The sequence below is a fragment of the Ptychodera flava genome, chromosome 3 (genome assembly GCF_041260155.1).
Source record: "Ptychodera flava strain L36383 chromosome 3, AS_Pfla_20210202, whole genome shotgun sequence".
NCBI classification, from domain to species: Eukaryota; Metazoa; Hemichordata; class Enteropneusta; family Ptychoderidae; genus Ptychodera; species Ptychodera flava.
In genome coordinates, this window is record NC_091930.1 from 20,293,624 (window position 1) to 20,310,058 (window position 16,435).

Below are 16,435 nucleotides of genomic sequence, written 5' to 3' on the forward strand. Positions count from 1 at the left end.
TACCGCAAAATAACAGTGTTGCAGATTTGCATGCATTTTTGTTAAAACTGTCTTCCTATAAGTTATCTGCTGGGCTTGTTTTTCAATATAACCTGGCTTGTTAGGTATCATTAGAAAGATAATTCACTAATCTTCAGAATGATATATTGTAACATGCAATATCTTCTATAGTTTTCATGATATGTAACCAAAACTTACCCCTTACCCCAAAGTTTACATTGAAAATTTCTGTCATAGCTAAAACCAAATTTTACAATTTTTTTAGCTTGACACAAAAAATCTGGCCCTTTTTGCTATTAAATCTGTTTTATTTGGTACAGGGACATGTCAGAAATATGAAATAGACTTTTAACAGAAAAAATATTAGGAATCTACAGCTGTAACAGTCATATTTGAAGGGTCTCGCAAAATAACAGTGTTGCAGATTTGCATGCATTTTTGTTAAAACTGTCTTCCTATAAGTTATCTGCTGAGCTTGTTTTTGAATATAACCTGGCTTGTTAGGTATCATTAGAAAGATAATTCACTAATCTTCAGAATGACATATTGTAACATGCAATATCTTCTATAGTTTTCATGATATGTAACCAAAACTTACCCCTTACCCCAAAGTTTACAATGAAAATTTCTGTCATAGCTAAAACCAAATTTTACAATTTTTTTAGCTTGACACAAAAAATCTGGCCTTTTTTGCTATTAAATCTGTTTTATTTGGTACAGGGACATGTCAGAAATATGAAATAGACTTTTAACAGAAAAAATATTAGGAATCTACAGCTGTAACAGTCATATTTTGAAGGTCTCGCAAAATAACAGTGTTGCAGATTTGCATGCATTTTGTTAAACTGTCTTCCTATAAGTTATCTGTTGAGCTTGTTTTTGAATATAACCTAGCTTGTTAGGTATCATTAGAAAGATAATTCACTAATCTTCAGAATGACATATTGTAACATGCAATATCTTCTATAGTTTTCATGATATGTAACCAAAACTTACCCCTTACCCCAAAGTTTACAATGAAAATTTCTGTCATAGCTAAAACCAATTTTACAATTTTTTTAGCTTGACACAAAAAATCTGCCCTTTTTGCTATTCAATGTGTTTTATTTGGTACAGGGACATGTCAGAAATATGAAATAGACTTTTAACAGAAAAAATATTAGGAATCTACAGCTGTAACAGTCATATTTTCAAGGGTCTCGCAAAATATTAGTGTTGCAGATTTGCATGCATTTTTGTTAAAACTGTCTTCCTATAAGTTATCTGCTGGGCTTGTTTTTCAATATAACCTGGCTTGTTAGGTATCATTAGAAAGATAATTCACTAATCTTTAGAATGATATATTGTAACATGCAATATATTCTATAGTTTTCATGAAATATGACCAAAACTTACCCATACCCCAAAATTTACATTGAAAATTTCTGTCATAGCTAAAATCAAATTCTACCATTTTCTTTACCTAGACATATAAAATCAGGCATTTATTTGTATGAAATCTATTTCATTCGGTAATGGTCATGTCAAAAATATAAAATAGACTTTTAACAGAAAAAAGATTGGAATTCTGTAGTTGTAACAGTCAGATTTTGAAGGGTACAGCAAAATCTCAGTATTCCTGACTTGCGTGCTTTTTTATTGAATCTATCGTCTTGTAAGTCAGCTGCTGAGCTTCTTATAGAATATAATGTAAGTTGTTAGGTATCATTAGTAAGATTATTTACTAGTCTTTAAAAAGACATATTGTAACATGCAATATCTTGTACAGATTTTATGAAATATGACCAAAACTTACCCCATACCCCAAAATTTACATCGAAAACTACTGTCATAGCTAATATCAAATTCAAGCAATTTTTTACGCAGACATAAAAAATTAGGCAATTTTTTGTATGAAATCTGTTTAATTTTGTACTTGGGTATATCAGAAATATGAAATGAACTTTTAACAGAAAAAGTATTGGGATTCTATAGCTGTAACAGCTGTATTTTTAAGGGTACAGCAAAATCTCAGTATTCCTGATTCGTATGCGTTTTTGTTAAATCTGTCATCTCATAAGTAGTCTACTGAGCTTGTTATTGATTATTGCCGGGTTTGTTTAGTATCATTGGAAAGGTAATTAACTGGTATTTACAATGAAATATTGTAACAGGCAATATCTTGTATAGTTTTCATGGAATATGACCAAAACATACCCCATACCCCAAGGTTTATATTGGAAGTACTGTCATAGATAACGTGATCAATTCCGTGAATTTTTAGCTAGACATGATAAAAATAGTCTGTTTCGGTATTAAATCTGTTGTATATGGTACTGGGTCATGTCAGAAATGTGAAATAGACTTTTAACAGAAAAAATATTTGGACTGTTTAGTTGTATCAGCCATATTTTGAAGAGAAATGCAAAATCGCAGTACCGCAAACTGGCACCTTTTTTGTTAAATTCTTCTTCTTGTAAGTCATCTGCTGAACTTATTTTGTGACACAACCTGGCTTGTGAGGTATCATTAGTAGGGAAATTTATTCTTCTTTAAGATGACATATTGTAATATACAATGTCATTCATAGTTTTCCTGGAATATGGTCAAACTTTACCCCATACCCAAAAAGTTCAAATCGCAAATTACAGCTTATCACAAATTCTACCATTTTTTGCTGCACATAATACAAAAGGCAATTCTTATTTAAAATCTGATTTATTTGTTACAAAGTATGTTACAAGTATAAAATTAACTTTTCACGGGAAGATGATACAATTTAGTAGCCACTTGGATCATTTTTGGAGGGGGAACCCAAATATTGCAAATGTATGTGTTTCGGCAAATTTGCCCTGATACCTGGGTACCCTTCCAAATATGATCAAAAGGCTACAAAATCATATTATGTTCCTGTTAAAAGTTAATTTATATTTGTAACATACTTTTCTAACAAAAACAAAGATTTCGTAGATTGCATACAAGCATTGCCTTTTGTATATAAAGTTAATAAATTGTAAAAAAAGGTCGAGTTTCAGATTTGCAGTAATTTGCTGTGTAAACCTTGGGGTATGGGTAAGCTTTGGTCCTATTTCATGAAACCTAAACAAGACATTGCATATTACAATATGTCATTTTAAAAACCAGTAAATTACTTTCTATTGATACCTAAGAAGCCAGGTTATGTCAAAAATCAAGCTCAGCAGATGACTATAAGAAGACAGATTTAACAAAAAAGCAAGCGAGTTTTCAATACTGTGATTTTGCGAGACCCTTGAAAATATGACTGTTAAGCTGTAGATTCCAATATTTTTTCTGTTAAAAGTCTATTTCATATTCCTGACATGTCCCTGTACCAAATAAACATTTAATAGCAAAAAGGGCCAGATTTTTTGTGTCAAGCTAAAAAAATTGTAAAATTTGGTTTTAGCTATGACAGAAATTTTCATTGTAAACTTTGGGGTAAGGGGTAAGTTTTGGTTACATTTCATGAAAACTATAGAAGATATTGCATGTTACAATATATCATTCTGAAGATTAGTGAATTATCTTTCTAATGATACCTAACAAGCTAGGTTATATTGAAAAACAAGCCCAGCAGATAACTTATAAGAAGACAGTTTTAACAAAAATGCATGCAAATCTGCAATACTGTGATTTTGCGAGACCCTTGAAAATATGACTGTTACAGCTGTAGATTCCTAATATTTTTTCTGTTACAAGTCTATTTCATATTTCTGACATGTCCCTGTACCAAATAAAATAGATTTAATAGTAAAAAGGGCCAGATTCTTTGTGTCAAGCTAAAAGAATTGTAAAATTTGGTTTTAGCTATGACAGAAATTTTCAATATAAATTTTGGGGTAAGGGGTAGTTTTGGTTACATTTCATGAAAACTATAGAAGATATTGCATGTTACAATATATCATTCTGAAGATTAGTAAATTATCTTTCTAATGATACCTAACAAGCCAGGTTATATTGAAAAACAAGCTCAGCAGATAACTTATAAGAAGACAGATTTAACAAAAATGCATGCAAATCTGCAACACTGTTATTTTGCGGTACCCTTCAAAATATGACTGTTACAGCTGTAGATTCCTAATATTTTTTCTGTTAAAAGTCTATTTCATATTTCTGACATGTCCCTGTACCAAATAAAACAGATTTAATAGCAAAAAGGGCCAGATTTTTTGTGTCAAGCTAAAAAAATTGTAAAATTTGGTTTTAGCTATGACAGAAATTTTCAATGTAAACTTTGGGGTAAGGGGTAAGTTTTGGTTACATATCATGAAAACTATAGAAGATATTGCATGTTACAATATATCATTCTGAAGATTAGTGAATTATCTTTCTAATGATACCTAACAAGCTAGGTTATATTCAAAAACAAGCTCAACAGATAACTTATAGGAAGACAGTTTTAACAAAAATGCATGCAAATCTGCAACACTGTTATTTTGCGGTACCCTTCAAAATATGACTGTTACAGCTGTAGATTCCTAATATTTTTTCTGTTAAAAGTCTATTTCATATTTCTGACATGTCCCTGTACCAAATAAAACAGATTTAATAGCAAAAACGGCCAGATTTTTTATGTCTAGCTAAAAAAATTGTAAAATTTGGTTTTAGTTATGACAGAAATTTTCAATGTAAACTTTGGGGTAAGGGTAAGTTTTGGTTACATTTCATGAAAACTATAGAAGATATTGCATGTTACAATATATCATTCTAAAGATTAGTGAATTATATTTCTAATGATACCTAACAAGCCAGGTTATATTCAAAAACAAGCTCAGCAGATAACTTATAAGAAGACAGTTTTAACAAAAATGCATGCAAATCTGCAACACTGTTATTTTGCGGTACCCTTCAAAATATGACTGTTACAGCTGTAGATTCCCAATATTTTTTCTGTTAAAAGTCTATTTCATATTTCTGACATGTCCCTGTATGAAATAAAACAGATTTCAGACAAAGCATTGCATTTTTTATTATGCCTAGCTAAAAAATTGGTAGAATTTGAGATTTACTGTAATTTGCAATGTTAAATTTTGGGGTAAGGGGTAAGTTTTGGTTATATTTGACAAAAACTGTAGAAGATATTGCATAGTACAATATGTCATCTTAAAGAGGAATAAATTCCCTTTCTAATGATACCAAACAAGTGAGGTTATGTTAAAAAATGAGCTCAGCACATGACTTACAAGAAGACAGATTTGACGAAAATGCATTTGGCTTGGAAAATCGTGATTTTGCGGTACCCTTCAAAACATGACCATAACAGCTATTCCATCCCTATATTTTTTCTGTTAAAATTCCATTTCGTATTCTAGGGATCCCAAGGCTTCTGAAAAATACAGGTTTGTTATCCTGTGGGGGGTGCACGTAGACCCCCTCTAACCCACGGACTAATTGCTACTGCGGCAAGAATCATACTTTCTGAAAGCAGAGCAACAAGACTTAAAAAAATAAACTGCAGAAAAATACTACAATAGAAGACTTATCTCTGCTTCTTCTCCTTGAAACAGATTTCTCCCTCATCAGCTTCAGCGATTGAAGAATTTATTCCTTATCGCCCAGAAATGCTGAAAACTTGAAAAAAGTTAACTAGATTTCCGTCAATAATGATCAAGTGGAAACTTGAGAGATAGAATTTTTGAGACTTCATTATAAAGTCATTCAAACTCACAGAAATTTCTGGGTAGGAATGCCATTTCTATCAAATTGAAAAGAGAGATTTTGTCTTTTGTAGAAGGACCACGTCTACGTATATGATGGCATCCCCGATTCCATCAGCGGTGGCTTTTCATCCGGCCAGTCGGATTGGAAACAGCTGGGTGCATTTTGTGGACAGGGACTGCAGGAAGAGGTCACCGTGGAGGCAATGAGTGGTAAGATCAATCACCAGTCTTGAAATAGACACACACAGTCATACAGATGAATAGTTTCAGAGTGCCTGTATCAAACACTGCTAAGGGAGTAGATTTAGACTTGTTGAGATGATTCAAAAAGACTAAACTTGGCAGACCGACAGACCTTACAGGGAGTACCCCTGGTATGTAAGTGCCTCAAGATTGAAAAATATTTTCTCAAACTTTCTGCAAGGAAACTTTAGACCTTTAGAAAGAAATAGTTTACAATTTACACCAGTAGTAACCTTTGAATAAAAGGTTCAAAACTGAAAAATATTTAAAAGTTACAGCTACTGGCCCTTTCAACCCAGGGACGGAAACATTAGCGTGATGTTTTCTTTTCTGTGTCTGAAATTCACAGGGAGTATGACAGTAGTGTTTGAAGGAAATGTGGCAGAGACTTCAACCTCCGACGGCTTCACGGCAACCTACACGGTCAACCAGTGTGCATCAGAATGCCAGGGCAACAGACAGTGTGTGAATGGGGACTGTGTCTGTGCCGACGGCTACGGCGGTGTGGGCTGCAGCTCTGAGCTGTGTCCTGAACTCTGTAATGCTCATGGCACTTGCAACCAGGTAAAAAGTCAGAGGGGACAGGTTCAATTTGTGTGGGAACCGTAAATTGCAATTTCAGGCAAGATCTGCAGCCAAAGGTTCACCAAGCTGGTCCATTGTAAAGTCCAAATTAAAATTGATATAAGGCTGTGAACTCGCAGAATTTCAAAAGTAGGTGGAGCTTACAGATATTATGCAAATAGTAATTATCTTCATTATGCCTTAGCCAATCAAGTGTGTAGTTTTGTGTGATTCAGGGCATTGATCTATATTTCAGCCAATCAGATTGCTTAGATTCAGACAAAGCATATTGTAATCCAGTGATATTTAGCAAGATATGAGTGTAACTTTACCCACATTGAAATTTTCAGGATCTAGGTCTGTGTATCTGCAATGAAGGCTATGCTGGCCTGGCCTGTGAAGCAGCTATAACTGACCATGACCTTGTTTGGACATTGCTGTTTGACCCATGGCTTGTCAGTGATGCCAACAGCGGTAATGAACAGCTGGCAAGGATGGGACACACTATGGTTGCCACGGATACTCAGCTCTGGGTGTATGGAGGATATTCTATGACGCAAGGGATTCTGGGAGATGTTCTAAAGTAAGTTGGAGATTAGAAGATGGGAGTTGAATACTCTAGCCTGATAGTGATACTGTGTGTCACAATACTGTGTGTGTCACATTACTGTGTGTGACAATACTGTGTGTCACAATACTGTGTGACAATGCTGTGGTCACAATGCTGTGGTCACAATGCTGTGGTCACAATACTGTATGTGACAATACTGTGTGTCACAATACTGTGTGTGTCACAATACTCTTTGTGACAATGCTGTGTGTCACAATACTGTATGTGACAATACTGTATGGACAATACTGTGTCACCAATGCTGTCACAATTTACTGTGTGTCAAATACTGTGCGACAATATATATCTGCCAATACTGTGTGTCACAATACTGTGCAAGTTTTGCCCAGAATGCGTTCTTGCGTCTTTTGATGCAAAATTAGCAACAATATCCTGCAAAAATACCTGACATGGGTCACAGGGACGCACTAAAATCAGGGCTAGAATTGTAAGTCCAGCGTCCACAGACAGACTACTCTTTTAGCTACCAAATTACACACTTGATAGCCCATACAGTTATTGCTTCTCTATTGAGACAAATAAACATTTAAAATTTAGTCTATTTTTTTGGTCACAATGTAAACACTATTGGAAAATGTTACAGTCTGTTACAGTCTACAATTCATGGTATAAGCAAGGCGATGTGCGTCCGTTGGGCCCTGCAGCCTTGGGGACAAAAATCAAATGCCGGGCCACGTACTATCCGGGTGACCAGACAATGATTTTGGAAGCGGAAGGCTTGTAAAAAGAACAACAAACTTTTCACAAAGCAAATTTTATTGACCACCAACTTGAAATGAAACGTTTACATGTAAATATATGCTAGTATAGTGAAGTACGGAGAAAACTAGCCCGGGCACTATGGCATCGAACAGAATTGACTGCACGCGTATTTGGTGTACTGGAAGCTCATGACTTCAGCTAAAAATATCATCAACCCCACAATTTTGTTGAAACACTACGGTATATCCCTGACTTTCAAAGTAGTAATTTGCCTTAAATTTCCCCAGAAGGAGTCTCATACAACTCTCCGATCGTCTGCAAGCCAGCTCAGCTAGAGATGGAGGTCACCATGCTGAATTCCTTATATAGTCAAGACCCCCTAGCTCAATTGTAGCTGATTTTAACAAGAACACCTAGCTTGTCAAAACAGCGTTATGGCAATATATCTATTGCTATCATTGGGATCAAGAAGTTCTCTCAGATATTTGTGTTTTCAAACTATATGTTTGAAATTTTCAGGGAAACGTGTCAGTCATTTGAGCAATTATAAAAAGAAGAAACTTTATAGCAGTAATGAAAAATAAAACCAGGTTACAACGTGCATCAATGTGTTGTCTTCAACACTTCTAGTTCTGGAGTCATAAGTGTAATGAAACATCTTCTTTATTTCTGTTAAACACATGTAATGCAGTAACTGGCAAGAATCCCCATAAAAGACAAATGCGCATGAAATTGATTTTATCATGATGATGTCTTTTTTTACAATTCAAAACTGTAAATACAACCAGTTAAAATGACTTTGTCACAAACCATTATAGGAGACGTCCAGCAATCTTAATTTTAAAATGAATGTATGTATTCATGATATCAAATTTTCGATGGAAAACAACAGCCATACATGTTTACAATACCTTTCTGCCTTGGTGACTTGACTTTGCTTTGCGTTCCTTGCTCACACATTGACCCCCTACTTTAACAACCATGGGACACTGTGTCCCACCTTTACAATTCCTGGGCAAAACACTGCTGTCTGTCACAATAATGTGTCACAGTGCTGTTTGTCACAATACTGTGTCACATTGACTTTCATAAGCATAGATATCAGTTCGGTCCAAACCTGTGGTACCCAAGCAAAGGGCTTTCAAGACGGGATCTCTGCTGTTTACAGCAACCTTAATCCTTACCCTCGACACTGCTTAGGTCACCAGTGATTAACACTGAATGCTTTCTGTGTCCACTGAAAAATTATCTTGAGTTTAACTCTGATTTTGTAGTGTTTTTGCTGTGGTTTAGGGAAAAAAATACATAGTTTGAGAGCCCTGGTGTCTTTTCTAAAGCAACCAAGTGTGATTACGTCAATATACCATGGCGGAAACTTGGTAATGTAATGGGTGAGCGCTGATTAAATTTACCCAGATACTACCCTGTTTAGAGTCACCAGACCTGAAATTGTTCAACCTTTTGTCCTCAGGTATGATACATACAGCCAAGAGTGGGTGCAGCAGTCGACATCACATAGCACCCAGGAACCGAGTGAGAGGTACTTCCATGCGGCCGTCTACACCGACCCACAGACCATGTTTGTGTACGGCGGTATCACAACGCAAGGAGTAGTGAGAGAGTTCTGGCTCATGAACCTAGATGAGAAGGAGTGGACAAAAGTTGGGGTAAACATGACACATTTCCTGTGATACTTTGTGTTATTGATGATGTAATTTAAAGTTTTCACCTCCATTCCAACTGTGGAGATCTGCCTTGTCAATTGTGCACCTTAGAATTAAAAGACTAAAACTTTTGCACAAAGTTTCTCAAGTAAACTTACAACCATTCTTCTTCAAGATCAAGAATAAAAATCAGAGGCCACTGTGCAAATTTTGGAACTAAAGAAACAAATTATTCAATGTTTACCGATATTTCGAATTCAAAATGGCTGCCATTCCTGTGTTACCTCTGTTATGAAAATAAAATCTCAAGGACATGCAGAATGTGAATATTGTACTGTCTAAAAACTGGAGCACATGTATTTTTGTAGAATAGTTTTTATCAAGGTACAGTACATGTATGTACCTCTAAAGTGAAAGTCTTGCTCAAACTTTCCTCCATGAAACTTTCAACTGTTCTCTCACCAAATCAAGAATACAACTCAGGGGTCACCGTGCAAAGTTTGCTACTAGAGAAAAAAATTGCATAAAGTTCACTGATATTTGAAATTCAAAATGGTCACCATCCCTGTGTTAATTCTATGGGTGAAAATAAAATTTTTGATTTTCAAAAAAAAACTATAATGTTGAAAATTGTTCTTATTCAAAGAAAGGGCTTGAATGCAAGGTGAGTTTTGCCTTAAGAAGGTAAAATTCTGCAGATGATGTCAGCAAGAACATTTCTGTCTCCTTACAGATTCCATCCAGCCTTCCTGCCATGGCTGGCCATACCATGACTTTAGTCAGCGACCGGTACTTGGTGATCATTGGTGGCTACTCACCAGAGGATGGCCTATCTGATCAAGTGATAGAGTACGACATTGACGAGGCACGGTGGTCTTTCCCCCAGATATCAGGGACTCCCCCAACTGGTGAGTGTTGTGAAAATATATAGAAACAACTATGTGGACAGTCATTTTCAAGAAATGAGCAAACACGCTAAAAAGCTGTCCATTGATAGCACAGAGCAAATTATCAAAGCGACTGTCTATTGAATTTGACTAGAGCAACCAATACTGAACAGTTTTTCAGTCAACATAACATGTTTTAACCCTTTGAGTGCAGTAAATTTTCCCACCAAAATTTTAGTGTAAAATTTTACCAACTTTTGTGAATTTCTCTGTAATTTTTTTTGACCAATTTTGGACTAGATGGACATCACTTTTCATTGGCTACAGTTTTTGATCAAAATTTTGGGAAAAATCTGAAAAATATTTGTGCGAGTTACATTTTATACAAAGTTGACTTTGGCACTCACAGGGTTAATAACAATTGGAGGGTCCCTCCAAGAAAACCAGGCTGTTTTCAGATTTTTGACAGTGTTCTTCAAGTGCAACAGAGTTTTTCAATGCATTCTTCATTCAGTCGTTGTGTAACACACATTAATTGTGTGCCAGTTGGGTTTAACGAATATTCTGACAGTCAGTCATGTATTTCTCTCCAAGAAGTAAGACAAAGACTCTGATTTCGTCATCTTCGATGAAAGCACATAAAGTTGTAAAAAATTCAGCTGTGTGTCAAAGTTTCATGAATCTACCTGGTTTTGCCACCAGTTGATGAAATTCAAGTTTATTTTGTGAAAGTAGGATTGCTCCCCAACCACCGGCCTAGGCTGTAACATTTAATGTATTTTTCCATCATCTGTGATCAGTTTGTAAAACATGTCAATTTTTTTCTATTGAAAATTCACGTTAAAAATGTTCAACTTATCAACTCAGTCTCTTATGTGTGTCACGTGGAATTGTATCGTTGGCAAGTAAGTTTCATGGCAGATTGGAATTCACACATTTCACACCAAATATTGCATTTGCAAGGATACATGTATGTTGAATTTCAACATGCTGTATGGATAAGAAGATGACAGTGTACTTGTTTTCTGGAACAAAATTAATGAAAACACAGCTATTTCCCAGTTAATATTTTATCAGTAAAATTTCACTGTAATGCAAGGCAATTCTTTTATTTGTTTTGTATTTTCTGTAGGAATATTTGGGCATACTAGTGTATGGCACTCAGTTTCAGTGTCTGTGTATGTATTTGGTGGCTATATCTTCCACATGGACAAAGTCTTTCCATCAAACCGCCTCTACGCCTTCCACCATCCAACGGGGAAATGGAGCCTGCTGGATGCAGCGCCAAACCATCAGGTATGTCAAGTGTATACCGGATCTTTTTCGTGAATCTCTGAAAACAGGCATTCAGCCGTATAACTGAATATTTCTTGTACCGTCTGTGAGTCGTTATCTGTATATTCTCACTTGAAGCTGGATAGGGCTGCGATCACATGGCAAGACAGCCATGTCATCCCGCATAAAGTTCTGATAATCACAGCAAGCTTCTGCGCCATTCAAATACAGATCTGCAATAACTACAGAGGGCGCTTCTGGAAATTATATATTTGACCTGTATTCTTTAGGCATTTTTAGCTCCATAGCCATATGTATTATGGCAATGGAAGCTATTCTTATAGGCTAGGGAAATGTCTGTATGTCTGTATGTCTGTATGTCTGTCCGTCAACATCAAAACTCCAAAACCGCTGTACATTTCATCTTGATATTTGGTGTGTACATGGATGATGGGCTGTAGATGAGATTTTGTTCAAATGAAGTTGTCATTGCCAAAAATATGCAAATTAAGTGAAAAAATGTAAAAGCAGTCGAAAATTGAAAAAACTCAATAACCACTGAGCAGATTACATGAAAAATTAGAATGTAAGTACTTTGGGCTGACATGAAATGATTGTGCACATCTTGGGTCAGTATCTTGGACTTGCTATTTTTCATGAATTTTTTGTAATTTTCTCCCATTTTTGGTCAAAAAAATCTCCTGCTCTGAAACCACAAGTCCGATTGATTTGAAACTTGGTATGGAAGTGCATAGGAGTGACCTTTCCCAAATTTGGGCAAATCGTGGTGAAATTTGCATATTTTTAGTTTACACGTCCATAGACTCCCATGTATAAGGCAGATCTCCATAGACTCCCATGTATAAGGCCACGAAAAATAAAAATTTAGTTTCTCATCGTATTCATATTGCAAAAAGGATGCAGTGACACAATTTTTAGTCCCACGGATGAAGTCCAGTGAGCTTATAGATTGGGTCATGTCCATCTGTTCGTCCATCCGTGAGTCCATCCGTTCACGCAGATATCTCGGATATTTTGACAAAATGTCATGTGACCTTGATGACCTTTGATCTCAAATATACATATTTGTCCATAACTCAGTAACCGCAAGTGCTACCACCCTTCATATATGGTATGATGGGACAGCTTATGACGCCACATATTGTACCTCATTAATTATGCACATATCTAATTTTGAGCGAGCCAATAGAGCTAGAGGTCTGATTTTTGGTATATAGGGATAACTTAGCAAAACAATTTTTTTGACAAAATGTCACGTGACCTCGGTGACCTTTGACCTCAAATATACATATTTGTCCATAACTCAGTAACCACAAGTGCTACAGCCTTCATGTATGGTATGATGGGACACCTTATGACGCCACATATTGTACCTCATTAATTATGCGCATATCTAATTTTGAGCGAGCCAATAGAGCTAGAGGTCTGATTTTTGGTATATAGGGATAACTTAGCAATACAATTTTTTTGACAAAATGTCACGTGACCTAGGTGACCTTTGACCTCAAATATACATATTTGTCCATAACTCAGTAACCACAAGTGCTACAGCCTTCATGTATGGTATGATGGGACAGCTTATGACGCCACATATTGTACCTCATTAATTATGCGCATATCTAATTTTGAGCGAGCCAATAGAGCTAGAGGTCTGATTTTTGGTATATAGGGATAACTTAGCAATACAATTTTTTTGACAAAATGTCACGTGACCTCGGTGACCTTTGACCTCAAATATACATATTTTTCCATAACTCAGTAACCACAAGTGTACACCCTTCATGTTTGGTATGATTGGACACCTTATGACGCCACATACTGTACCTCAATAATTATGCGCATATCTCATTCTGAGCGAGCCAATAGAGCTGGATGTCTAATTTTTGGTATATAGGGATAACTATAGGAGAGAAATTATTTGACCAAATGTCATGTGACCTCGATGACCTTTTACCTAAAATATATGTTTATGTCAATAAATAAGTAACCACAAGTGCTATGTCCTTTGTATTTAGTAGGATGGGAGACCTTATGACAACACACGCTTTACCTCATTAATTATGTACACATCTAATTCTGGGCAAGCGAATAGAGCTAGAGATCTGATTTTTGGCATATAGGGATTAATTAGCAATATAATTTTTAGCTCCGCTGTCAGCGACGCGGAGCTTATCAAATAGGTTGATTTTCCGTCGTTGTCCGTCGTCGTCCGTCGTCGTCCGTCGTTGTCGTCGTCGTCCGTCAACAATTGCCTTCTCCTCTGAAACCGCAAGTCCAATTGCTTTGAAATTTTGTATGCAGTTCACTTGGGGTGACCTCACTTAAGTTTGTTCAAATCGTGGTGAAATTTGCATATTTGTATTTTTGGGGCATTTTTTTGCTGTTTTTGGTAAAAAAATCTTCTTCTCTGAAACCGCCTGTCCCATTTCTTTGAAATTTGATATGCAGTTTACTGAGGGTGTCCTCATTTAGATTTGTTCAAATCTTGGTGAAATTTGCATATTTGTATTTTTTAAGGCAATTTTTGTCATTTTTGGTAAAAAAATCTTTAAAAATCTTCTTCTTCAAAACTACCAGTCAGATAGCTTTGATATTTGGTACATATGTCCTAGGGATGATCTATTTCAGATTTGTTCAAATTGTGCAGAAATATGCAAATTTGCATTTTTAAGGCAATTTTGCCATTTTTGGTCAAAAAATGTATTTCTCAAAAGGTGCTGGTCTGATAGTTTTGAAATTTGGTATACAGGTTTCTACAGATGAGCTAAGTAATATATATTGAAATTATTGTGAAATCTGTAATTTTGTATTTTTTAGGCAATTTTTGTCATTTTTGGTAAAAAAATCTTTAAAAATCTTCTTCTTCAAAACTACCAGTCAGATAGCTTTGATATTTGGTACATATGTCCTTAGGGATGATCTATTTCAGATTTGTTCAAATTGTGCAGAAATATGCAAATTTGCATTTTTAAGGCAATTTTTGCCATTTTGGTCAAAAAATGTATTTCTCAAAAGGTGCTGGTCTGATAGTTTTGAAATTTGGTATACAGGTTTCTACAGATGAGCTAAGTAATATATATTGAAATTATTGTGAAATCTGTAATTTTGTATTTTTGGGGCAATTTTTGCCGTTTTTGGTTAAAAAATGTGTATTTCCAAAACTACTCATTTGATAGCTTTGAAATTTGGTATACAGGTTCCTACAGATGAACTAAATGATATTTATTGAAATTATGATGAAATCTGCAATTTTGCACTTTTGGGGCAATTTTTTTCGTTTTTGGTCAAAAAATGTGTATTTCCAAAACTACTCATCTGATAGCTTTGCAATTTGGTATACAAGTTCCTACAGATCACTTTAATGATATTTATTGAAATTATGATGAAATCTGCAATTTTGTAATTTGGGGGCAATTTTGCCATTTTGGTCAAAAAATGTGTATTTCCAAAACTACTCATCTGATAGCTTTGAAATTTGGTATACAGGTTTCTATAGATTAACTAAATGATATTTGTTGAAATGATGATGAAATCTGCAATTTTTATTTTTGGGGGTAATTGTTGCCATTTTTGGTCAGAAAATTTTATTCTCAAAAAACTACTCATCAGATAGCTTTGGTTGACATGTTCTTAGGGATGATCCGATGTGATATATTCACAGTATGATGAAATCTTCAATTGTGTATTTTTGCAGCTATTTTAGCCACTTTTCTCTGGCCACTGCATTGAGCTATCAAAGATTTCCACCTTCTTCATCAACATGTGTCAAAAATAGTTATTCTCTACATAAACACAGCGGAGCTATATCGGCCGCTAGGTCGCTTGTTTTTTTCAAATGGCATGTGACCTCGATGACCTTTGACCTTGATTATACATATATATGCATATTTCAATAACCACAAGTTCTATACCCTCCAATTTTGATAGGATATTAGACCTTAAGATGTCACATCTTGTACCTCATTTATTATGCGCATATGTATTTCTTGGCTGGCCAATACTGCTAGAGGTCTGATCTTTTTTCCCGATTTAGAACCATAACTTAGACATGCCTCATGTGTTTCAAATTGGGAAGAACGACATAGACCTATGTGCCCATAGATCTCAACATATACACTCCAGTGATACTTCTTAATGACCACATTTTCCTGCCCCATCAAGACTAATACTCCTATTACAAGTGGGGACTATGTCATTGTAAATGACTTGTTGAGTTAATGGTTGTATCACAGTATTCAATATATCTAATTCTGTATTTTTTCCATTTTATATTTTGAATAATTACATAAACATATTTCACTGTCTCCAGACATTTCATTTAAGTATTTCACTTCATGCACTTTATCCCTTTCACACATGTTCAAATATCTGACCAGAGAACAAACACTAAATAGTCCAGGATGGGAGCTACAGTGTCATTGACGCTATTTTTTCATTATCTTGGAGATGAGCCTTCGTATGCCTGTGGTCAGGCAAATTTGGATCATAAATTGATTTTGATAAAATCAACTTGTGCACTGCTGTTTTTGATCTCTCTTTCATCAATATTTATGTCGCAGCTGTCTCCCCACTACTTGCATGTTGCCTCGACAACATCACAGTACATGGTGATCGTAGGAGGCGCAACCAGGGAGTACAATTTCTCCAATTCAGTATTGCTGTACAGATACGAGTGTAACCTGTGGATTGACCTTGACAATGAAGGTGGGTAGAATCCAAAAGTTTAAGACTTTCACCCCCGTTTCAATGTGTAGAGGTCCAACTTCAGCATAGAAACCGAACCGTCAG

At 35.5% G+C, this 16,435-nt stretch overlaps 1 protein-coding gene across 1 annotated transcript in view; it reads left to right on the plus strand.

The window, feature by feature from the left end:
- The window catches only part of LOC139128115 (multiple epidermal growth factor-like domains protein 8), a 98,319-nt gene that overhangs the window by 60,098 nt on the left and 21,786 nt on the right, over positions 1-16,435 (plus strand). The window contains exons 24-30 of the mRNA XM_070693957.1: positions 5,732-5,870; positions 6,253-6,467; positions 6,818-7,050; positions 9,272-9,467; positions 10,198-10,372; positions 11,484-11,647; positions 16,207-16,351. Of these exons, the coding sequence (XP_070550058.1) occupies positions 5,732-5,870; positions 6,253-6,467; positions 6,818-7,050; positions 9,272-9,467; positions 10,198-10,372; positions 11,484-11,647; positions 16,207-16,351 (1,267 nt within the window). The remainder of the gene's footprint in view (positions 1-5,731; positions 5,871-6,252; positions 6,468-6,817; positions 7,051-9,271; positions 9,468-10,197; positions 10,373-11,483; positions 11,648-16,206; positions 16,352-16,435) is intronic.